Raw genomic sequence first — 26,786 nt, 5'->3', positions numbered from 1 at the left:
TATTTATCTATATTTTCGTGTGAACGTGGTTAGTGTGTTCTCTCAATGTTAGTGTCGTGCTGAATACGCAATAGCAACTCACATTTGTCAGCTGGGAAGCAGTTGCAGTCCGGCACTTCGCTCCTGACATTGTTCTTCAGTTTGTCCAAGTGATCTTGCAACTTAGTCGTTGAAGGCACGCTACCGGTACGTGGACTTTGAGTGCCTTCGTTCTTTACGTCGGACTTGTCCGCTGAGTCGGCCAGTATCTCGTCCCTCGTTTGCAAACCCTGGCAACAACCCTCCCGCAAATGTTCGGGTGTCGGTTGTTCGGTGCCGCCTCGTCGACAACACCACGAACCGACACCCGGAGACACTTTAGCGGGTCCGCCATCGCCACGAAATTTGTAGTTGTTACCTTCCTGCGCCCTTTGGTCCGGTTCACTCTTGATTTCCTTCGACGCGCTGCCATCGCTCTTTGACGAGACCGTCGGCGATGGAACGCAATCGGAGCTAGAGCAACCGTACTCGACGATGTTCTCCTGCTTGATATTCTGAGAGGAATCGCAGTTAGAGCTGTTGGTTGGCTCTGTCGACGCGATCTTTTCGCTGCTTTCTGGATAATTTGATGTGTCGTTCTTGTTCACTAATGCGACTAATGGAGTTTCTGAAAAACCAACATCGTTCTCGGTCCCATCGTTCTTCTCGCTGTCTGCGTTGCTGTTTTCGCAAGATTCGAAAGTCTTATCGTTGGTTGGCTGCTCTATGCATAGTCTCCTCTGAAACGATTTATCCTCGATGTTTTGATTGTCATGGCTCTTACTTTCATCCTTCCATAGCTGTCGTTGCTCGTGTTGTTGTTGTGATTGTTGGTGATAGTGTGATTGCTGTTGCTGTTGTTGATGTTTTTCGTATGGTTTGTCCAGCACGGACTTATCCTCTGAACCAAACTTCATGAAACTGTCGATGACCATCATTCCGTTTTCCGGCAGAACGGTACCGTTGTTTAATGTGTTATTACTTCCTCCTGACCATTCCCATAAGCCACCACCATCGGGCAAACTATCGACCCGAGGGTGGTGGCTATGCAATAAAAAATTACCGGTCAAGGATTCGTTGGATTGCGTCATCGAGATGATATTCGACTGACTTAAATACTGGTCCGCCTGCTTCTCTTGCAATTTCTCCGTATTGTCATGCGTGTCTCGTATCCTGTCTTCTGTATGGTATTCGCCGTTAGCTCCGTTGTTACTGTTCACATGTTGAGATTGCATTTGATGATGCATATTGTGATGTTGCTCCTGATGGCTCATTTGATGCTGAGACTGTTGCTGCGATTGCTGCTGTTGAAGCTGTTGATGCTGTAGTTGTTGTTGTTGCTGTTGCTGTTGTTGTTTATTTAGAATCATCGATTTCAGTCGACTGTTCAAATTCACGCGATTTGATTGAGCAAATACATTACTCTCCTGAGTATCTTGCGTATCGACGAACCCATTCGGTTTTCCGGTGTCTTGTTGCTGCCAAAGCACTCTTTCCCCGGAATTCTGCATGTCTTGTTTGGTCGTTTGTTGGCCCCAGGTAGGTTGGTTCTCGGCCACCGAGTTCGGTGACCAAGACATTTGGCTCTCCATTTTATTCTCTTGTGTGGGTGGCTGAGGCTGCCACGTTCCCGGTTGATGGCCAGGTGTTCTCCTTGGACTAGGCTGCGAATCTGGCCATTGTTGTTGAGGTTGTTGACTACTGTCGCTCTTTATACTATTAGGCGACCAATTCGGTTGACTAGTTGGCGTGTCTGGCCAGGACATCTGATTAGACGGAGTAAGTCTAGGACTCTTCTCCAGTTTCGTTTGTTGCGACCACTGCTGCTGCTGTTGCTGTTGTTGTTGCTGTTGCTGCGTCCCAGGTTGCGGCATCTGTTGGTTAGATGGCGTCAGCCTTGGATTCTGTTGACTCGAGTTCTGTTGCATCTCTGGACTGCTCTGCTGCCAGTTGTGTTGGTTGGAGGGCGTCATCCGGGCGTTCTGATGAGACGGATTCTGCTGATGGTCTGACAACTTCGGCGAGTGCTGCAGCCAGCCTTGGTGCTGAGGCTGCTGTTGTTGACTAGACGGTGTCAATCTCGGATTCTGCGATGCGTCCCTCAGCTTCGGACTCTGCCGCGACCAATTTCCCTGAGTTTGTTGCTGCTGACTGTTGTCTGTATTATCTGTCCACGACTGCGGAGTCTGTGGCGTCTCCTTCACGCTACCGTTCTCCCAACTCATATGGCTCGCTGGTCGGGGTAATTCTTGTTGTCCTTGCATCTGCATATTTTGCTGTGTCTCTTGTCCTTTCATACTATTGCTCTGCATACCCGGTTGCTGTTGTTGTTGAGGAGGTTTCTGGTGTTGCTGATGCTGTTGCTGTAACGTCCCATCCGACCAGTTCATGTTGTTGCTCACGTTGCTCATTTTCGTACCGGTACTGGTATCGGACCATAAATGCCGTTGGCCACCGTCAGGTATCGAATGTTGCCGTTGCATGTGCTGTTGCTGGTGTTGTGGTTGCTGAGATACCTGCTGCGGCTGCCATTGGTTCTGTACTTGTTGACCCATTTCCACGTAGCCTGGATATCCGTTAGAGTTGTGTAAACTCTGTGGGCCCGGTTGAAGTGGATACCCAGGCATCTCGTTTCCCGACACGTTGCTGGCCGCGATCGTCGCGAATCCCTTCACCTGCGTATCCGTTGGCTGTTGTTGCGGTTGCGACGGTGGTTGCTGAGAGGCCTGCTGTTGCTGCTGGTTGTCCATGTGTACGGAACTGCTACGACTCGTCGGAGTGGTTGAAGGCGGCGGTGCCATCGTCACGTCCTGGAAAAACGCATCATTCCATCTATAACTCAAAAACGTTCGGGAATTGACTGTATATTATTGCTATTCACGAGGATGCTTCGTGAGAGATTAACTTTAATTTTAGGTGCATTAAAAAATATTTTAGGCTTTGATATTTTTAGATATATTTAATGGTTCAACGGTCCTCGAACTTTCATATTACCATCTTAAAAATATGAGAGAAAATTACAGAAAAACTTCATTGAGAAAAATGTTTTTTAACGACTGAACACCATAATTGAAAATGATCCAGAGGATTTAACAATTAATTAATTTCTAATTAGATTATCTTTATGAACGTAAGAAAAACTTTCTTTTTTCTATCTTTCGTGACTCTTAGATTTTTCTAAAATTCAATATTTTATCTTCGTTCGTGTTCGAGAAGATATTCGAATAAGCTGACTTTTAATTAAAAGCGATTCATTTCTAATTGTACCTGTTGTTGGTAACCATTGACGTAATCCTGCCTTTCATAACCAACTGATTGGGTTGCAGTAGCAGCGGGATCCATGAATTGACCGTTTAGTGGCCTCTGAGCTGTCGATGGTACAGTTTGTGGGGCGACTGGTGGCAAGGGTGAGGGTTGTCCCGTGATTGTGTATTGTCCTGTCGCCCCGGCACGTTGAAATGCCGACTGATCCGTAGTAATGAAAGTCTGCTGCTGATATGCGACTGTAATCAGAAAATTCACGTGCCGATTCCACGGAAACTGACGGCATATCGGCGGGACAAAGACCTGCATAGTTGCACACTTTGCATTCCACGATCGTTCTCATTCGCGAGGAATTCTGAATCGTCGAATTCAAGTGATCGAAACTGTGAATACGAATTTTATCATATTTGAGTTGTTCAGAAACCATACTCATCAGCGTTATAAATCGAAAAATAGAGAAAGACGATGATGTTACAACATTATTTTTTTCAATACATCTTAAAATCTAACGTTGTTTGTACCATTTCCTTGTAACAAACTGATCAATGAAATTGCATATTAGTGGCTGAGAGACTCATTCTAGCTTTTTTTTTTTTATCAAAATTAATGTTGCTTTATATCTATTGAAATTTTAAAATTAGCATCAAGGTAGTAAATATTTTATAGCATATGCTATGACGTTATTTTATAATAGTCGAAGAATATAAATATCTCAGGATCGATGAGTTAAGATTGTGAAATTTCTAACGGGAATAAATATTTTCTACTCGATAAAACTTGAGAAGGTAAAATAAAAAAAAGAAGAGACACGTATCGGAAAAATTCGTAAATTCTTCAAAATCGATTCCCTCTTCAATTACCTGGTTGTGGATGGTATGGCGCTGCGGCGGTGTATTGGGTATGATACCTCAGCTCTTCGAGCTGATTCGGAGCAGGAATTTGTTGAATGAACTGCTGAGGTGGCCATGGTGCTGCTGACGTTTCAACCGCAACTGCTCCCACGGGAGCGACTCCCTGGTGCCAAACAGTATTCCCAAAGCCGGCTGCTGGCCGGAAACCGGCGCCAGTATCACCGTAGAATGGCATCACTCCGGGTGACTGTAACATCAACATGGGACCTAACTTTAGTTTCACCTTGAATCGAAGCTCTTAATAGTTTTCTAACACACATTAAGCTTTTTCGTACTTTGTAAATTTTTCAACTAAAGAAAAAAAGAAGTAACATGGAAAAGTAGCTGAACTTGTTCTACTCAACAAAGAGTAGAAAGTTCAGAGTTAATGTGATTTTTGTCTTGAAATATCCTTTCAAACTTTGATCGAGATTTTTTGGACTATTTCTTGATGCGGAAGAATCGACAGTTGGTATATGGGTAATGTAATGTTATTTCTAGCCTCGATACTGGTTCCTCAAGCGAAGTCTACTTTAAATATTCGCCATTTTAGACATTCACTCGAAGATAGATTGTCTTGGATTTAGACAATTTGTAAGTGAAGTTACTTGACTGATATACCTATGTGTGAACATAAACTTGAAACCATGTTAAGTGAATACAATCAGCGTGAATCAAGTAACTTGATTAATCCAAACGAATCTTTAATAAACTAGTATCAAGTTATTTGTATACAATGGGCTCGAATAACAAGGATGAGCATAGAAGCTCGAAGAAATATTTCAAGTCGACTAAGCAACAATTTCACACTGATCGAGTGTTTTCGAGTTGTTCGAATACCATCAACCTGAAGTCAAATAACTTAGCTAATGAGGGCAAGCATGCAAACTATAGAATATTTCAAATCGGAGCAACAAGTTTGCACCAAAAGAAGGTGATTCCATGTTAAATTAAAGCAATGACTAATTTGAACGAGACTACACTCGGAAACGTTCAACGATTCGAAGCTCGAACGAACTGATAGCCACTGTCGTGTACAGAGTGGGGGAATAGCCATTCGTCAGCAATGGTTCCTTAACTATGCACAGCGCAGAGGTTCTCAACTTCTTCCAGCGTCCAACGAACAGCATATTGAGCACACGCTTCAACGATTCTACGAACTCCTTCAGCTATGACAGTATATACGCACACGTTCGCGACCCAATTAAATAAAGAGCTCGAAGCAGCGCGGTAATAAAGCCATTAATCATCCCGGGAGGTGGGTTCGCGTGGTCCGCGGGCACCGCCGCGCCGTGGTCTACCATTATTTCCTGCATGCCTTCGCGCGTTCTCATGGTCAAAACTTGCTTCTCGACCTCCCGCTGCCTCGTAAAGCTATCAATCTCGCGAACAAAGAGAGAGTCGCGTGACTCGATTCGACGAATGCAACCCCTTTTACGTAGTTTCGACGTGTTCCCGTGACTGTTCGATGCAGACGCGGGGGTGAAACAGAGATCAACGTGGAAACGAATGAACCATCGTGGAACGCGGAGAATCTCACGGGGAATTGGTCGATGTTGCGAAACCGGGCCGAGAAAATGCCAGGACTTGGCGACGATGATAATCGGTCGACGATGGTCTTCTTCCTTCAGACATATGGAACTTTCGTGTAGTGGATCCGCGAGACAATACAATGGAATCGCCACGTATGAAGAACTATACCTGCGCGATGTACATACTTTCGTTTATTTTCGTTCGAGTCCCGACCAGCGATGGCTTGAAGAAGCTTGCAGCATTGAGAGGGTATTTTCAGTGAAGGTTTTGAAATTATGATGTGTTGTAAGATCGGACGAGTTGTGGCACAGAGTTTCATTCTGATCTGATTTGTGCTATTGGCACATACTAAAGATAGTAATTGCACTTTTCAACTGGATCGTTGTATATAAACTAACGCAGAAATATGAGATAGAAGACTTCGTATGAAGATATCGAGACTAGAGAGAGCAATTATTTTTTCATTTTTAATTATGTTCATTAATTACGCGAGACAGATGATATTAAATGAGAAAGTTTCATTAAATGGAAGAAGCTAGTGTGTAATAGCGTTTTAAGATAGAGAAAGAGGAAAGTGGAATATTTACATGTACGTGACTGTTATGTCACCGTATCTTTTGGAACTATACCTGAATTAAACATAAGCTAAACACGTGCATATACCAAGAGAAATGAATTCTCTAATTTATCTTCCTCTAATTTATCTTTCAAGATGTTAGTTTTGTCTTTTGAAATTTCTACTAGAAGCTTAAGAAGCCTATCATGTTATCGAAGAAGGTTTTGAAGCTGTAGCATAAAACGGGAAGAATTGTTGGGCAGAGTACCATTTTGATGTCTGATAGGGAATTTAGGTTACCCTGTTATAGACGTAGGATATATAGAATATATGAAAGAGTAAAATTATACTTTGCAACCGTATGAGTGCATGACTATAAAGGTAACAGAGAAGAAATGTAGAACATACAATGCTATTTAATTTTGTCTTCCGAAATTTCCAACAAAAACTTTATGCTACTGTTTCTGTGTCCTTGAATCGTTTGAAAACTTGTGAAGTAAGGAAAAGACAATTATTATAACCGCTCTCAGAATGGTAGAAAGTCTTAAAATGTTGCGACATCTCCGATCTCTATAGCATGATGTACAACGATGTCGAAATATAGTAACATCATTCTGTACTTCATTCCCTTCTAAAATTGATTTTCCATTTTTCAATGTTATATTAATATTCAATTCTTCAATTAATCAAATCTCTCTTCGACTCGTCTCATTTAAATCCACAAAATTTCACAGATTCTTTGTTACGACTGCATTTGGAATTTCAAATAATAAACATTTTGTTTCAATTTACCTATATTAATTCCAAATAAAAGATACATCGAATTTCGATCTCCATGGACGAACTAGCTTGCTTATATCCAAATCTAATTCTTTTATTATACCAAGCTTCCAAAAAATTAAAAAAAAATCTGAAACACTTATCAACACTTTTGCTACCTTATGCAACCATTCGGTTAAGGCAAACATCTGAAATTTCTTCTAGTAGAAGTAGGAATTCAGAAGAAATTTAAGGATGAAATGTCCTGTTTCTTTATGAAGAATTAAAAATTCCTTCCTGCAATCCTGACCAAAGTTTTAAATCTTTCTTATTATGTATTATTTATCATTTATTATATATACATCTCACTTATCGGCTTAGGACAGCTTCTCGGCCTTACATCATTTTCTTAAATCTTTCTTTATACTTAACATACCTCGAACAATTTAATTGCTCGAGTCGTTAATATTTATAATATACATCAAAATGTTTTTGATATAAATAGAATGTTTATGTACATATAGATAATACATTACTATAAGAAAATATACAATTAGAAAAGGAAACGAAGAGAAGTTGTTTCGAATTCCTTCGAACCCGGCTCAAAATTTACTCAGTCCTCAACCTTGCTCGAGTTCCGTGTTGCGGCCATCACTACCGTTTTCTGCTTGTTAGGAGAGGGAAAGAGGGCCTTCAGCTTCGATCCGCATGTATCTGCGTGTGGTTCGCGAGCGAGATGGCCTCCCCGCGAAGAAACGGATGGACGAGGACGGGAAAAGCTCATTGGATGGGAACGAGAAACTCGAGAAAGAAGAACGGAGAACGACGAAGGAATGATAGAGGAAGATGGACAGTGCCGCAAATAGATTGTGGAAAAAAGATGGAGAAAGAGCTAAAAAGGAGGGACGGTGAGGAGGGCAACAACTGGCAAACTCGCAACCGGACTATAAAACTTCGTACAAAACGAAAGCAACGAGCACGAACGATCAGCTTGCTCGTCCGTACACCACCGACGAGCTTTGTCATTCTATTTCACTTTCTCCCGCGTACCCAAGCGTCTCTCGTTTCTCGTCGATCGATTTTTTCAAAGTACGCCCCGCCGGCCCCGAACACGCTCGTTTAAATAAAAGATGTCTCCTCGCGGAGTTCGGGAATTTCTTTCCCAGTCCACGATTCTTTTATTCTCCTTTCTTTTTCTTTTTCCTTTTACTAGTTCATCTGCTTTTTTTTGTCCTTCATCTGTCGTACTCATTCGGTTTTTCTTGTTCAACATTTCCTGGCCGGTTATCACCGAGCGAATGAAATATTCAACGTGACCACTCGCACAGCTGGAGAATTTCTCTTTTCCGTTCTTTGTCGCTATGTATAGGCTGTTTCAGAATATTATACTTATGCGTAGCTGGAGGCGTGGGTGTACGTCCGAGAAGGAGAAAGGAAATGTTGACAAACGTATATACACTGGTAGGTGTATTATGTTGGAAGGTATTGATTGTTTCGCAGGAATTTTGAGATTTTAATTAATGCGATTGTATCGTATTTGGGTGTACGCGTAGGTGTACAAAGGGTTTCGCTAATTAAAATGGAAAAAAGGTATGAATTTATGTACATATTTTAAAGGATATTAAAGGATTTTAAGAGAATCCGAAAGTAGACACTTCAAAAGAAAGTTTTACCGTAACTTCCTTCGACTGTAATTACGGGAATAATTTCCTACAAAATTATCCAATTTCGAATTCAAGGATCTAAATTTCTGTCGAATATTTGAGAAAGAAAACTTGGGGAATAATCCGGAAGGAATTTTTAGTTATCGGTGTTTTCATCCTTTTTAATTGAAAAGTTCAATTAATATATTCATGAATTCTAAATTCTCCTTATATTCCAATTTTTTAGATCCCAAACGCTAAAGTCTACATTCTAAACTATTTATTTATAATATACAGTTTAACGAATTTAGAATTTTTATTTATTTCAATTACCGGACCACGAACCTTTATGCGCTTGTGGAAAATTTCAATACGCAAAAAATGTATAGGTACACTTCACTGATTTCAATGACCTTGAAATATGTTATCAAGATCAACATTCTGAGCAACTTTTTTCCTACACATGTTATCGCTACTCGGCCTTAGTTTCCGAGAGAAACTTTAGTACAATTTACCTTACGATTGCACTTCATTCTGGAATAGTCAGGCGAATTTTTAAATAGTCCAACTTGAACTTAATTCGATTGACGAGAGAGATTACCATTTTTAAATATTGCATAAATAAAGAAGAAAAGTGAATTAGGCTAAAGTAATATCCGTCCGCTTAATGCAAATGGAAATACTGGCGTGAAATAATTTTCAATGAATTTATCGATGCATGAAATGTTGCACTGTGTCCTATTTATCTACTCGTCACGTACGTACTAATAATTAGACTCAGCAGATACATGTATACATGTCCCCTACACGTAACCTGATAATGATACCACGCACAGTCTTAGTTTTTTCAGTTATACACAAGGTGTTGTTAATTTATGTTTCTTGTTATACTATGTATAAATAATAAATAGTAACAATCGAATTTACGACACCCTTATAAAATCGTACGAAATGAAACTTAAGTCATGCTTGCGTTACTAACAATCTCGTGGCACGACGGTCGGATATTAATTTAACATCTAACCCTAACTCAACCTATAACCCATTCATTTATCTTTCTTTATTTATATTACAGTAGATTAACGTCGATGATTTAAGTTTAGATTGTACTGCATAAAGATACTATCATCTATATGGCAGAATCAACTGTAACGGAAACTAGATTTGATCGAAGCTTTTTACGAATATATCGAAAACGAAGATCATGCGGCGGTTACACATATAGAAAAAAATTATTTAGAATATTGTTCTGGACAATTTATTTCAAGGTCATCGAAATCGGTAAGGCGCGCTCTATTCTGTATAATCATCCAAATCTCTAAATTCTACCTACTTGTTTAATAACAGATACTCATAAAGATATCATAGAGACTCACAGTCTAATAATTACAAATTATAAATGTAAATATTAAAAAACATTTTATAGTCTATTATCTGTATTTCTATTTCCATTAGATTTAAGTCTGTTACGATTTTGAAATGCCTCGTAAATTTTCCGACATTTGTCGATGTTCTCGTGGAAAGTTCCATCGGTATTATCGGAGGGCTGTGAGAGGTAAAATTATCTAGACGGCCAGAAAAATGTCCCGGATAATTGTGTCTCGCGGTCGACACTTAAAAATTCGATGGAAATTCCGGAACACGGGTGAAAATCAAATGGACGATTGAAATAAAAGTTGTATCGCGTGCCACAGTGTCGCCTCGTGTGCATTTCGTGTTTATCTGGCGTTGAACGCCCGCTACGAACCATTTTGCGGGTTATTACCCTCGTTACGCGGCACAGTTCAATTAACTGAGTTACGACGGTAATCCCATTGCCTATGACCAAGGAAGTGAAATTTCCTCGGGATATTCGGCCGTGGAAATTGAGCACGTTTCTCGTGATACCGATTGTCAGATCGAATCGTGTCAAGATTTTCAAACGAATCTATTGCAACCACGTAATTAAAACGTTCTATTTACCATTTGAAGATCGCAGGAAAAAGAACGTGATACGTGTGTACGTTTTTGTTGGTCGTTTTATTGGTAGAGAAAGAGTATATTTTAATATAAAATATCCAAAAGTGGAAAGAATCAGTTACGTCCAAAGATATAGTAGATAAAGATTTATAAAGATGAAAGATGTAATCGTTAAGATGTTTTAATATATCGTTATAAGAAGTAATATTTGTAATTTCTCTACTCTTCGTCATTTTTAAATGATTTTAAAGCTCGCGATGAAGAGATGATAGTTCAACGCTGAATCAAATAATTGTTGTTAATTGAAACCCTGATAAAATCCATTTTCGACGAAGCAACAAGTTGTACGTGGTTTATTCAGTGCCGTCGATGAAACGATAATTAATAGCCGTCTAAAAAAAAAAAAAAAAAAAAAAATCATCCTGCTTGTTCCGAAATCACCAATTCTTCCATTTTTGATCTATCGAACCTATAATCGCTCGTACATTACTTCCAAGTTTCCAAAATTCCATCCCCATTATTAAAACAATATAAGAGCACGGTAATTTTTGTTTAAATACCGCGACTATTCACCCATTTACTAACTTCCTCAATTCTCTTGAATAGCTTATTACACGTATACATGTACGTATACATTGTACAAATTCGTTGTAATTTGTAAATCCTAACGATCTTTCTTAAATTTGAAATTATCAGGAAACAAGAAACGCTATCGTTATATCACGTATACTTTTCGGGGTGAAGTTATGACTGACATTTTACTAACATCTTACACGTACAAAACACCGTCCTCATAAAACAGTATTATCATAAACGTATACGACGTACGAGCCATTTGAAGCTAGTTGTGTCAGCAGTATCAAGAACCGACATCACTTTCCCTTCGACCCAATGCTGCGCGTGAAAACGAACCGGAGAAAGGATCGTAGAAAGCCAGGGAAGCACGTAGAATATCCTAGGTCCGCGTGATGCCAGGAAATCCATAGTCGTCGGGGTGGATGGTTGAAAAAGTGGGTCGCGTGGAGTGGTCCAGGAGAGCGTGAAAGGTGTTGGTGGGCCGAGAAACTCCGGGGAACCCCCAAAGTGGCCGTGAATCGGTGTTTGTGGTCGAGGTTGATAGCATCGAAGAGTCGGGCGTCTCGCCAACCGAGTCAGCGATCCCTCAGCGAGCCACCTTCCCCTGGCTTCTCCTTCGTGTTTTCCTCCTTTCCTCTTCTACCACTCTCTCCCATTCCTATCGTTATCTTTCTCCTTCTATCTGGCCTCTCTTTCTCTGTCTAGTTCTGTGTGAGAGCGAGTCTCGACCGTGGCGTTGAGCTCTCAGGGGGAAAATCCTTCCGTTCTCTTGACATCGTGACCTAGGGCAACGTAAACCCGAGGCGTGATAAAACGGGATGTGCCGCGACAGCACCCAAACATAACCCTCAGGAGCCACGCTCCTCCCTCCTTGTCGGTCTTCCTCTTTCTCACGGCGTGGCTCCTTCTCCGACTTGAAGCCCAGCCAGCGAGGAACTTCGCCAAGCGAGCTGTTCAATGACCTCGAACCCTTCCGTTCCGGCTCCTTTCTTCCTTTCCTTCGTTTTTCCATCCGACGTGCTCGAGCGCCGGTGACTGGTTCCTGGGCTTCTCTCGATGATTCACGGAACGCTTCGCCGCTTCTCGCGTGATGGAGTATCCGGTCCCAACGAGGATGCAACGGGAAGATGTAGGGTAGTCGAGCCATTGCCGCGTTTTTCGAGATGAACAGGTTATTCGTTCGTGTACGTGACTTTTGAGTGAAATGGATCTTTCGGATTATCGAGTTTGGACATTGTTTGTTCCGCTGTTTCCAACTTTACGACTTTGTGTTTTGCTCGTTCTTTAAATTTCTAACTGACTTTTTCAGGTCTATGCGCTTCGAATATTTTGGCGAGCTTCACTCTAAGATTTTTCGGGTTATTCTTTAAGGTAGGTTGTTTAAAGGAGGATTTTGTCTGGAAGAGAAAAACACGTGTAACGATCGAAATCATTTTTTACAATTATTCTTCGGAATCAGGTGTGAAAAATATTGTACTGGATTTTTCGTAATTATTTTTTATAATTACGTTATCGTATCTTAGGACTTAGTTAATTACTTCATAAAACGAAAGAAAGAAAGTAAATTTAACAAAACGATAATTCCCTTGAAAGGATAACAAAATCTTGATTATATTATTATTATAATTTTTAATGAAATTCTACAGAGAAGAATTTGGTAAAATTTAATGCAATCTCAGCAAGAGAGGCTAGCCCTCGAAGCGATAAAGCTGTTCACTTCAACAATACGACACGTGTACAACGAGCTCGTTCAGCGCACCTCTAAGACACCACATAATTTAAACCCCCATTATAGCTTCCACTTTAGAGGCGTGTGCGCGCTCGCGACCAGCAACAACGCCTCCTTTATTCACGTCAGAACGTCGAGGATCGTGTTTTACACGCATCCTTCTCTCCTCCCCGGCTACCAACCACTTCACGAATCAACCAAACGAAACCTTTCAGCCTTTCAAACCGTAGGCTACATTTTCCTACTTGTTGTTTCCTCCACAACGTCTTTACAGTGAATGATGAAAATATACTTTGTAACAACGACCAGGCTTCGGTATTTTCGAATAATTTATTAGATTTCTGATTGCCTACGGTAGAAAAGGTTCTAGAAAATTCATACGAGAACATTTCTAATCTTAAAAGTCGCAAGTAGTTTCTAAGTGATGGTGGAATGGGTTTGGTAAAGTGATCATTTTTGTTACGAGTAGTTCGATTTTACTACAACTTCCTGTTTTTAATTCTTTGTGCGTTGTGATCAATATAATGAAATTTAAACAAATTTAGAAACTGCTCGCAAAGATTGTAAAATGTAGTTAATTCCAAAGAAGAAGAGAAAAGCAAAAAAGAAATAATGAGAAGGAAATATCGTAATAATCACTTATATAGCGGTAAAAGTAAAAAATATTTAAGAATTGATTTATACTATAATGATATATTTTAAAGCAAGCAATACATAATCCAACGTTACGATGTTTGCGATATACCACGTGTTCTTTTTCTAACTCATTCGCCACTCCCATCCTTTTTGGGACAAGAATATAGCGTGAGCGATCCGCATCAGACCTATGTCTGTCACGTAAAAGGTTAAACATATTATTACATCGTTACGTTTATCCGATTTTACGGCTGGCATAATTAAACCCTCAACCCTATTCTTATAATACACGTAACCTTACAAGAATTCGTATCGAGTTACCTACAAGCTATTGACATATGTGCTGTCTTGTTAGAATTGTATACTAACAATTTTCTGAAAACATGCAAAGTTGTTTTCTAGATTGTTATTAAAATGAGATTGAAAGCTGAAACATTTAAGGACCGTAACAGGGTCAATCATTTCTTCTACTCCACCCCATAATTCTCCGTCAATTTTACGAAAAAGAATCCAAGGAATTTTCAGTTCTTTCCTCGACAAAATACTTCCGCCTCGCTCTATCCACCCCATGCATCACCCCATCAACCCCATGCTGTTAAAAAAAATTCTTCATCTTCCTCAACTAGCAGTCCCGCCCCAGTACACGCAACGAATAATTACCCCATGTACACACCTGTTCCATCCGCGAATGATCACGAGGGGAACATTGGCGAGAGGATCGACCGATATTCGATTACACGTAGGCCGGCCGAAACGCGTGACGGCAGGGGCGAATTTAAACCGCTTTGAAAATCGAGCCAGAAATTAATTTCACCGTTCTCTGTCCGTTTTTCTCTCTGCCAACGTTCTACGGCCCTTTCCATTCCCCGTTTCATCTTCGAAGCCCTGGCAGTCGTTCATCGGACTCAAACAAGAGGGGGCTGCAAATTTATCGACGAATTAGCCACAGCAATCAGTCCCGCATCGATACGCTTATTTCATTAAGCGATCCGTTGCGTGCGCGCGCGGATGATCGCAACGAAAATTCATTTATCAACGCGATGTCCCCATTGGAGCTCGTTTCTGCAGCCCTTTCCCCTGGTGGTACGACAGATAACGGTGCTAAACGATCTTTTTTCTGTTTTTTGCGTATCGCTTTAATATGATTTTCTTTTTCTTTCTTCTTTTTTCCCTTTTCTTCTTCTCTCTCTTGTTGTCTTCTTTTTTTTTTGTCGCTTCTAACCCAGCGATCGGCGAGCGGCACATGCCATGAAACCCGATAAAAACGGAATCGTTTGCGCAGTAAAACAGCTTTTATCGCGTTGTTTATATGTTGGGCGACGATTACGGGAGAGCGGTAACCGCGGCCTCCGATGCTTCCATCGTTTTTCCGACGGCGACAAGCAGAAAGGGAAAGGGTTGAGGAGTGGCTCGTTGTAAATTTCTATTTCGCCGTTGCTTTGCAATCGTACGACGAAATCGATCTGAATTTATTCCTAAGACACGATGGTGTATTAGTTCGTTGCTTTGAGCTAATCTTACGTTGACGTTGAATGGTCTGATGGATTTATGAAAATGTTTTATATTACACAAGAAGGTTAACTGTAATATAAAGTTCGCGGTGGAGGAATTGTCGATTGACTCGCGTTTGTACAACTTTTAAAAATATTTTCTCTCAAAGAATATTCGAACAATATTTCGATATCGGAATAACATGAATAATAACGAAGAACATCTAAATCTACTTTAAGAATATTTTTTCTACATCTGCTCATTTTAAGATTCTCATGTACGTTCATATTAAAACATTTCAAGGCGTAGACTGCTGAACACACGAACAATTTACAACGATTAATATAATTCTCGCACGAATAATACAATTCTTCATCGAGTGGAATAAGAATATAAGTCTCGATATTGAAATTATCAGTTCGAAGATACTTTCTCAAGCACTCCATCCGTAGTTCTTTTCTTTCGGGTTTTTCAACCCGCAAGATTTATATGCTCATTCGTTAAAACGTTCCTTTCGAGGATACTCTCGTCGACAGATGCTGTATCGGGTCCATAAAATTTTCGACGCTTTTGTCGATAGCTTTTCGACGGAATTTTCGTCTTCGTTCCTTTTTTCGTCTCACCCCTGAGGAGCAAGGGGGACACGGGATTTATACGCGCACAATCCGGCGTGTTTAAATCGAGCCTACGAGAAAGAATTGGCAAACAGGAAAGGGGACAGCAGAAACGGGTATCCCGCGCTATCTACATCTTAGCCGACGGTTTTATTCACGACTGGCTCGCTTTCGGCGAAAACAATGCGCCTCAAACGATCTCGCGTAGAGAGAAAAGGAGAACGAGAAAAAATCTCGAAACAAAGCCGTGGGCTTACACCTTCCGTGCTTTTTCTCTAGGGAATGCGAGCGAGCTTATTCTTCGTCCGCGGTTCGACCACTGCGTCCGGCGGTGAAATTGAGATCGACGTGCGTCGAGAAATTCATGATGGTTTGTGAATTGGGTATGGATAAAGGATATAGCCATGAGATTGAAATATAGATATCGAAAATTGTAGGAACTAGTTTGTTTCAAGAATGAAACGACTGTAGCAAATTTTTCTTCCGGAAATTTTAATTGCCGAATTTTGGAATTTTCCAATAATTGAAATTATCGAATTCACGGATTCCGGATTTTTCAATGTTCAATCTGCGATTTTCCAATTTTCTGGTTTCTTAATATCCTAACTTTCTGGTTCCAGGATTTTCGACTTTCTGTTTAAAATTTCCATCGATACGAGGCTAATCACCTTTTAGATGCTCGTAGAACCGATTCTCAGTAACACCATTACGTTTCCTAGAACTTATCAAGAATTCAAATGCACACATTCTTTGAGTTGTATACCTTGCTGGCAACCTTCTGCTCCATAAGTAGCGCAACTATTTTTTCCTCGAACCGTTAGAGATTCAAATATATTCTTCAAACATTCTCCGCGACACAAGTGTTCACCAACAGTTGTTGTTACTTCGCGCGATCTTTACTCCGTGTCTTAAAACTTTGAACAGACGCAGTTCGCGACACACTGACTAAACTTGAGACATTTACATATTTATAATGTTTAAAGACTCTTCTATAAAATAATCCTTAGATGTTAATCTCAATCCACAATTCCATTTGTTCCACGACACTTTCTCCAAACATGTTGTTTAAAATATCCCTAATTTCTCACTAATCTCGTAATCAATTTTTGATACTTCTGTAAACGTTTCAATGCTTAATTCCGATCAAGAAAATACAATTGGAACTGTTCGTCTTTTTCACGCTATTTTCAATACTCTCAATTTAAAAGTTATTCACGAATAACGCAAAACTCTCTAAACATTCCGATGTAGCAAACTGTAAATGCAGTCGATGCAAGTAAGCAGCATTCCTCGATCTAGAAACAATTAGAATCAATTCACGATCGTACACATAAAAGAAGTTGCCACATCTATCTTACTCATTTTTCTACGCTCTTCTATATATTCGTACGATAATTCGCAGAAAATGATCGTAATCGTGTGACAGAAGCAGAAAGCAAACTGAATTGTACGCAACGGCGTGTGCGTGGATCGCGACAGAGCGAAAACCGCACGTGCTTCGCGGTCGGACGCAATTCGTGCATTCGGACAACGAGCGTGCCGCGTTTCGCGGTTTCGGTTTACTGCATAATTGTGCGTCGGGCCGGGTGGCCGGCTGTAACGTTGATTCCTTTATCGGCGACGATATTGCCAATTACCGTATCGCAGGACTGACCGCGTTTACGCGCTCAGATAGCCTCGTTTAACACGGGGTGAAACGCGCGATTAACGCTGCGGCCCGTCGTTTATAACGCGAGTGTGCCAAGCGCGCCGGAACGCGGCACGAAACACGTGTTTCCACGAGAACACGAGCCCTTTATTCGCGTCGTGCTGCCCTTTCTGCTCGCCCTCTGGTACGTTCGTTCAATCGCTATGCTGCTTTGTCGACTGTCACCGACTGCAACACGGCGTTTTACCGCAATTATTCCAACCTCGATCAAGCTTCCTAAGACGATCACGAATTATTCTATCAGTCCTTAGCTCGTGGAGAAACTGGAGATGCGAATGGTAAAGGTGGAATGGGATTTTGAATGGATAGCGATTACTGGAGTACATATAGTTACGGAAATTTCTATGAATGTAATTAAAAAAATCCAGTCCAGACAGAAATGTGTTTCACCTAGTAGATATCATGACAAATACTACAGTTTGGATGTTTCATATATTTTTGCATTCTGTGTACTTTTAGATTTATACATTATCCCGCTTTGGAACTGGTGGTGAGCAAAGTACGAAAAAATAAGGATAAGATAGCAAAAGAAAAATATGCGAACAAATGCATGAAAATATACTTAACAGAAGGAAAAGAAAATTCGTAGAAAATTCATTTTTTTTAGAGTTGATTCACCTGTGTCTTAAAATCAATGTCCTTTCTTAGACACTTGAATAACTTTTCATTCTAATTTTCTAATTCTTTCGTTTCTCGTTTCAAGACTAAAGAATCTTCACCTAAAAATCACCAAGAAAATACGCTTTAGAAATGGCAATTCTATTCAACAGAAGATTTAAAGATTGAACCATTGGAGGATCGGGGAGAAAAAAGCAGGATACGAAGGAAGAGGTATCGCGATGCGAAGAACGGTGCTCTTACCGAGGTAGCGTGTCGATCCGGCGCGAGCACTGGCTGGCTATCGCGTTTTCGCGGTTTTTTGCCTCGTGACAAGAGCTGCGAGGAAATCGGCTGCCGAAATAACAGCATAACGCCGGGGCAAGGGTAGACTACCGGCAGACAGCGACTATGGGGGCGGTGACCGCCCGCCAACGCGAATCAATACCCGCAGGAACAGGAACCACCGACCTAGCGAGAGAGACAGCGACCACGCCATGAGGGGTAGAGAAAAGGGAACGTCCCAGAGGCAGTGGCAGAGAGAAGCAGAGAGAGGGGAAGGAAAAGCGAGCAGTATCAAGAGAGGAGCAAGAGGTGGCAGCGGGGTTGGAGGCGGAGAATGACGGGCGGAGAGGAACAAGCCTGGCACATCGACGCACCCAGGGTGCCAACGGCGTGGAGCAAAGTGCCGATACCTGTCTCTATCTTCCGTGATTCCTTCCGCGGGTGCGCTGTCGCTGTTTTTCACTCTTCGAGATTCTACGGAGAAAAAAACATCATCAAAGAGATCGTGTACACGTGCTTGTATCCCTGCCTTTTGTCCATATGTACGAAGACGAGTGGAATTTGCACCTTGATAGAATGGATAAAGAATTTTAGATTTTCAGCGTGGACAACATTGGGTACGAGAGAGGAAGAAGATGTTCGTTGGGAAGGGTTTTTTGAGGAGATTTTTAGATGTTGCTCGGAGGATGAAGATCGTTATACGTTGCAGAGAATGAACGTGGAAGCCTTTTTTAGAGAAAGGATTAACCAGTATACGAAAGCGTATACATTGCGAGTCTAAATTCATGGTACGAGCGAAGTCCGGGAGATTTGATGGCTTGAAATAAGAACGAAATCATTTGAAAATAAATTAAAGCCTAGAGCGAACAATTCTGAAAACTAAATATGGAAAAGTAAACTTTTTTGTAATCAACTTCTTACACCTTCGATAACGAAATTACAAGAATAGAAGACGATGGGTAAAGGATTAATTTCTAGCATGTCTCTGACGATGGTTGATAGTAACGGAGCGGTAAATTTTCGCCGTTTGCTCGTTACTTGTTCTGGAAACGCGTTCTTCTGCCAGAAGGGAGAAAATTGAACTCAGGATTGAACGGGACAGCCTTGGATGGTAGTCAAACCGGACGAGTCGCGGATCGACTGGTACCTCGTTCACGGCACAGACATCGCGGGTTTAACACGCGCATTTTTGCACACGGATAATCTTCACACGTGTTCGTCAGCAGAAAACAGAGTCGATTCGCGCTTGGACAGACTGGTTTGCCCAGTAACCTCGCAGTACCAGGCCAAAGAGAATCCAGAGAGAGGATGCACAAGCTCGAAACGATCGCGGAGAACCGCATTCCTTCCGACGTTTCAACCTACTCCTCGATCGACTTTCCTCTTCCTCTCAGCCTCGTTGAAAGTGACAGTCCGGATGACGCTCGTCGAGGAAGCTCCTCGAGATTGAAAGACTGGTTTATACCGGTGCAAGTTACTGCTTGATGCGAGAGTCGAGGAGGTTTTCTCATTTTTTAGAACTTTGTTGCTTTTCTTAAATGAAATTACAGATTTTCTGTAAGAATTTGTACGAAGATAAGATTTTCACTGTTTCGAGACTAATACATACGTTTCAAGATCTTTTATTCTCTGCAAGAATTTCTATGAGGACGAAAGTTTAACCGTTTTAATTTCTTGTTGTTGTTATAATTTCTCTAACATCAATAACATCTGACTTAGGAGATACACCATTTCATTATAAGTGGACCTATCATATCCCATTAAGAAAACTTATTTCTTTTTTTTATGTAAGTAGAATCTATCTTGAAAGGTAGTGTACCGTGGAAATTTTGCTATAATTTTGGAATTGGACGAAAGATTTCCAATCTTCCCTATTTTCAATTTTAGTTAGAAATATTGCTGGAAAATGTGACATAATTTGGAAAATTTGTATTAAACTTTATAATATTTACCGTAAAAACTTTAATACAAACTCTACGATATTTTGTATTCTATCACCCTCCATGGAGAATTTGCAAGATTTATGTTCCAATTAGTCGAATCTTTTATCAACGGGGAACTCTGAAAATTTAATAACTCCTGCTTTAATAAAATTTCCAATCCCGTTATCCCTTCTGAAGAGTAAGATAATCTGAAAAATGTATATTCTAATCAATCATAATTTTTTATTATTAGAAAACTTCGAACCTTTACTATGAAATTTTCTATTTGATTATATTTCACTATCTTGTAAAACTTCCTTAAAACAAAAATACAAGATGTTATTTTCGCTCTTAACAAAAATTACAAATTGTAGGCTTCAGTTCGTTCGAAAGAAAAGACCGCGAGTATTTGCTTTGGTTCTTGAAAGCAACGACTTTTGCTTTGCTTTGGTTCTTTCTTTGGTTTGGTGAAACGCAATCTGTGGAACACAGCGGGGGAGGAGCAAGCGTATTCCCTTGGAGGGTGAAGACAAATTGAAGTAATGAACCGCAATGGTCTAGGTCAAGGTCCTTGGCCTCGGTTTAGCATTGGTATACACGAAATACACCAAGGGGCCATACCGATAGGGCCGCACTGTTTATTCCCTCAAGTGCTACGTGTTACATGCCGATATACTGTGCCAGATTACGGGAGAGGAGTGGCTAAGCAGGAAGGGATCGATGTTATCCTTGGGGACCAAGACGCCTGTAATCTCATCGAGGATTTTCAACTCCATTTGAGATCGTGCCAGACAATCGGATTCCTCTAACACGCGAACTAGAATCCGGCTAATACTCTGGATAAGAAATTTTCCAAGCAGAATATTTACAAATTTTCAATCCAATTACGTAACATCTTCGCTTCTTTTCTATTTTAGGATAATACGTTAATCGTGTATATTTTATTGAAGATAAAATATTGAAAATTTGAAGAATTGTGTGTTTGCGTGTGATGATCATTTATGTAGTTTAAATATTTAACAGATTAATTAATTCTGGGTATCGACGTGTGAAATATTCCTCATGTATAGTTAAATTAATATTCTTTTTCTACAAAAATTATATTTTCATAATTTTCATTCTTTTGTCATTTTCTTTTTTCAGTTATTCCAATATATACGATTTTGAAACATCTATAAAAATTGGAATATTGTGATTATTTCTAGTATCTCATCAATGCACGAGATATTCTTCGTATAAAGATAAATTAATATTTCCCTTCTCTAAACGTGTCTTCCTATTATGTACAGTTTATTCACAAAACATAGCAATTTCTTACAGTTTTATATTCTTCCCCACGAATAAATTTCCCCCGCAATAAGATTTACCTACGTTTTACGGGAGATTACGTGTCATAGATATCAGAGGAGGATTCGAAGAACATTAGACACACGTTTCAACAGATATTCGAAACATATAACGTTCAGAGTATCTTGTAATGTATAAGAGGAGACCGAGTGTGTACTTACCATAGAAACGACAGGAGGCGGAGGATTTCCGTTCCTAAGTGCCCCGGTTTGTTGGTTCGCCGCGGGATTCAGATTGTCCTTGGATTGCTGCATGGGATCCGGCTGATGAAGCGTTTGTTGCGTTTGTTGTTGCGGTTGTTGCTGATGCTGTTGCAGCCCGCCTATTCCAGCCTGTGGACTGCCTAAGCCTGCTGGTGCGCTATCTGGTGTACTCACTTGTCGCGCGATCTTTCGATAACTCTGAAATACAAAAGTTAATCTCTCGTCAGACAGGTACATGAATATTACCTTTCGAAAATGAATATTCAAATATTTTTCAGATTTTTATGGTATGGGTTTGTACTGTCGTTTCTATTCAAAGCTTCCGGCTGTAAGCTCTGTGTAATCCATCTTCGTTTGAAAATTCCAAGTTCTACAAAATTGAAGAGTTGTAGAATTTCAGAAGATTTGTATGTCGAGAAACTTTAGAATCTGGTCATTGAAACGTCAGAAATAACGGACACAGTTCTAATATATCAATTTTATTTATCGGAAGAGAGATAGGGGCGCAAGTTTCGTACTCTAAGGTGCAAAATTACGAAAGTGCAAAAATTCATGTGTGTGTAGGTAACTAACGTCGCCCACGAATTTATAATAGCACAATTTTCTTAGAGAAATATTTGATTCTTAGTTGGGTTTCGTCGAAGCGAGTGGAAAGTGGAGTTGCCTACGTATTGCAGCAGCCACTTCGACTTGAGTAGTTCGAAAATCGAAAGATTCAGAAACCTTTTTGGGATTTGACAGCTTGAAAGTTGAAAAGTTTGCGAACTATGAAATTTAAAAGATTATAAAATTTAAAAAGCACAAAAAGTTCAAATTTCACATTCGTCATAGCGTAGTTGTAGTATTTTCACAATAGTCGATTACGTCGTTTTCAAGCACGACGGAACGCGATGCAACACAACGAGCAACAACCATCTATAAACTATATCTTGGAAACGCATAAACGTTGTTTATGCAAAGAGGCTCTCACACGAACAGCAAGAAAATCTGAAAGAGGTTGAAATTTACGGGACATATACGCGCGACGTCTCGCGTCCAATTATCCAATAACTTTCATCCTCGGGAGGGGCGTCGAGGTAGGTTGAACGACACACGCGTTCTTGCCTGTTCCTCTTCATTCGAGCAAAGTGTTTTCTTCTTGTATTGGGCCGCGTTGTAATCACCCACGCACGAGCGACGCGTCACGTCACGCCGGGCACACGACAAACAGAAGAGGAGGCTACGCTTTTGAAATGGCGAGGAAGGAAGGAAGGTAGGCAGGCAGGATGGTGTGTGGCACGGTAGCCGACCGTACGACGTACGGTGTGACCCTAATGCTAAAAATACAAAGGTGGCCTAAGTAGGCCGAGCCGGCTGAAACGGTTTCCATAGTTCAACAAGCGCCGCTGCCCGACAGCTATAACCGGCCACCCAACCGCCCCCAATGCCCCGCCACAAACGCAAACTTAATCAATTATTACGACGTCCCTCGAGGTATCACCATCTCTTGTATACGTTTCGCGGGTGTACTTACAAAGATCATCGATGAAACAACGCTGGTGAAATTTCGAGCGTTTTTCAAAGAAGCAATGGTTATAGATTGAGATTGAAATTAATCGAATGTCACCATAAAGTTCTAAGGTCTAAGTTGAGGAGGAAATAACGATGCTAGAAAATATAGAACTTTATGATGTACATTCATTGAGAGGAAAATTGCAGACTGAAATAACGCGTCGTTAGGTCTTAATGGGTTAATTTATAAATAAAATAATAAATAAACGTAGACATAACTGAACAATGTCACGGATAGAAAGCAATTAAAAAATTGTTCAAAAATGTGTTTCTGTTTGGTTTACAGTTTACTATTTTTACCTCTCTCGTGGATATTTAACAGATATTGACTGTCATATCAGCTTTATTTAGGTTTATAAAACTTTGTACACACATTACGTACTTTTAAATGACAGGTAAAATACCTATAAATCTAGGAATTTACATTTTCATCAGCAGTTTCGTTTAGTAATAATTTAATAATTAAAAGCAGAAAACCAGGGAAATAGTTATCCTATTATAATTTTCTCATATAGTTTTCGGTCATTCGTGATTTTTCTGACTCAGAGAACGCGAGCACGAATAACTTAGGTACTACTATATGTTCGATATAATAATCGTTTTCAAGAAAAAAACGAAGAAATGATGGAAAAATTTATGTCAATGACTTCATCATCCTCAACTATCATTCTTTGGAAATTCTCTGGAATTTCGTTAGAATTCTTCTCATAACTGCCTTCAGTAATAACTAAGTAACGTAGCTAGTATATCCATAGATATTAAAATTGTTTTCTAATGTGATTTATACTGCAATTACAATAATTGCATCTACGTTTATATCATTCTATCATTTACAAGCATAAAACATAAAACGTACCAAGCTTATAAATACCATGATCATTCCCGACTAGCCTTGAACAATCAATTGATCCCGCGCACGAGCCTAACCTAAACTAAACTAACAATTTCAAGGACCACCTTCAAGTACCATCCATACTATTTAAGCAAGTATAGTATGAAGTTCATTAATCACCGATAAATCTGTCTTAGGATACTTACGAATAATTAATCTGAATAGCGAAATTATTGAAACCTTTAAGAATTATTATCTCACCTGCGCGTTACGAATAATTATGGAAATTCATATTTTTATGAACACAATAAAGAAAAAGGAAAAGAAAAATAAAAGATGTCAATAACGCAAAATCTCGAAAATTCAAAAAATTAAAGATTTTTAAATTAAGCGATTCGGTGGCTTGAAAGTTTGAAACTTCGAACGTCTGAAAATTAAAAGATTCCAAATCCTTTTTACTTCTCTCAAGAATCTGTAAAAGTCCCTAATAATCAATCTCACGTTCAGAGAAACCTGATCAATGAAAGTTGAGTAAATCCGAGCTAAATAGGCCGCAAATCCATCCAGACTGTCATCGCGAATCCATCAGCGTAATTACGACACAAAGTTGCTCACAATAATGCTGACATTTCCTTTTGACGCGTCTCTATTCGCCAGAAGAAATCTTTCACGAAGAGTCACGATTCTCCAGCTCGAACCAGCACCGATAGGTGTGAATTATTAGTACGGGAACATCGAGTTTCACGTTGACGAGCAACGATGGTCGAGATTATAAAGAGCTGGTTGTTTATTCGTTGCGGGCACAGGTTGCCGCAACCGCGACGCGGCCAGCCCCGTCATAAATGTAAATTGAATTCCGTCGCATAAATTTCCACCGTGCGGCGTACCCAATAAATTCACCGCCCGATACAATCAGTAATATTCTGTAACATCGTCGCCGATCGGATTACGAAACTCTTTCCGCGCTGATCGAACAAGTGCCCTTGGAACCCTGTTGACTCTTGGACGAGGAACCATCCTTCGCTCATTATCCGGGAAACTGTTATTATACGTCAAATAATATTATAGGTAAGTAAGAGTATTATAAGTCGACCATGAGTTGCAAGAAAATGGGTTCGTAGGAAGTTAATCGAGTACAAATATCTGAATTTTTGAATACTCAAATTGTTGAATTTAAAAAAAACTTTGATATTCAAAAATATGGAACTGCCAAGCGGTTAAATTTGTTAACAATTATGTTTCGAGTTTCCGAATTTTCACATTTCGATAAAATCCGATTTCATCGCGATCGAGGTGTTAAATTTTTGAATCATCGGCTTCTTGATATTAGTAAATTATCGTATCGTTAAATTTTTGATCTGTCAAGCTTCGAACGTTCGAAATTTTGGAATTTGCAAATTCTACAATTTAAAAACCATATCAATTCGTTGTAGATTATTGATCTGACTAATGAATCGACAGATAAAACTTTTTTATGTTCAAGTTAACACTTGAATTTAAGTTGCCTTGTTTGATCTGTCAAGCTTCGAACGTTCGAAATTTTGGAATTTGCAAATTGTACAATTTAAAAACCATATCAATTCGTTGTAGATTATTGATCTGACTAATGAATCGATAGATAAAACTTTCTTATGTTCAAGTTAACACTTGAACTTAAGATGTTCTTAAAACGAAAGTGAAATTGCGATATATAAATACCGATAAAAAGAAATAAAAATAGAGATAGAAAATAGAAGGCCACGTCAGAGTCGTTCTGTACCTAAGAAATGTTATTCACGTAGCTTTTCGCTCGAAGATATGTTAAATACCACCCATGCACCTGTACGATCTGAGACGTGTTTTGTGTCAGGACAACAGCCTTGCAGAACGGTTTGAAATTACCAATCACTTATTGCGGTTCGATTTTCCGCGCTACCTGGCCGGCATCGCTGGAATCGTGACGCGTTACGCCGTCACGTGTGTGCATATACACTGTATACTTTATAAATAGACAAGGTCTCGGGCCCACGCTAAGCCCACGGCTAGAGAGTGCGTTCGCTTGAACGGCGATCGTCTGGTCGCACTCGCTGAGATATATTTCGCCCCGGTTTCTGTCCTACTCGACTTCTTGTGTTTCTCTTACTCTTCAGCCAGAGTGACAGAGGATTCCAGCTGTAACACGTGCCGCGAGAACGATGCCGCTTCCGTTCATGGATCGCCTGGAATATCGTTGCTCCAACGGAAACGTGACTTGCAAGGGCCGACTGACTGCCAATTACAATCTGTTCGACTATGTTACGAGAGATCGGGTTTCTGTTAATCGGTCTACGAGCTATTCTTTAGTCAATATCGATTAACTCAATTTTCTCTAGAAATTTTTCGATTAAAATATTTGTTGTCTCTATTTATTGAGCTTTGAGATTGTTTTCGTTTCAGGAAGGATTTTAATCATTTAATCCAATAAAATAGCTACACCTGTATTTTATAAAGAATATGTCGTCTATCTATTTGCATCATAAGTTGTTTCTTTTTTTATTATAAAGCATGTAATCCTTTTGATTAATCTCTTAACGTGTACGCCCGTGAGATTATGCTGGCGCGTACATTGGTAGAAACGTGCAATTGGTGTACACGGGTAGAGTGAATACACTCGCTTCATGGTGATTTGGTTAACATTATCGAACCGAAACTATA

The 26,786-nt window shown here is 40.0% G+C and overlaps 1 protein-coding gene across 7 annotated transcripts in view; it reads right to left on the bottom strand.

Moving 5' to 3' along the window:
* The window catches only part of Tet (tet methylcytosine dioxygenase-like), a 144,160-nt gene that overhangs the window by 13,382 nt on the left and 103,992 nt on the right, over positions 1-26,786 (bottom strand). For all 7 annotated transcript variants that reach the window (XM_069124069.1, XM_069124072.1, XM_069124068.1 and 4 more), the window contains 4 exons: positions 21,689-21,928; positions 4,143-4,380; positions 3,286-3,521; positions 83-2,828 (listed from right to left, as the gene is read on the bottom strand). In XM_069124069.1, the coding sequence (XP_068980170.1) occupies positions 83-2,828; positions 3,286-3,521; positions 4,143-4,380; positions 21,689-21,928 (3,460 nt within the window). The remainder of the gene's footprint in view (positions 1-82; positions 2,829-3,285; positions 3,522-4,142; positions 4,381-21,688; positions 21,929-26,786) is intronic.

The sequence above is a fragment of the Bombus flavifrons genome, chromosome 11 (genome assembly GCF_040668555.2).
Source record: "Bombus flavifrons isolate JBK064 chromosome 11, iyBomFlav1_principal, whole genome shotgun sequence".
Classification (NCBI taxonomy): domain Eukaryota; kingdom Metazoa; phylum Arthropoda; class Insecta; order Hymenoptera; family Apidae; genus Bombus; species Bombus flavifrons.
This window is presented reverse-complemented; position numbering and strand designations above follow the sequence as displayed.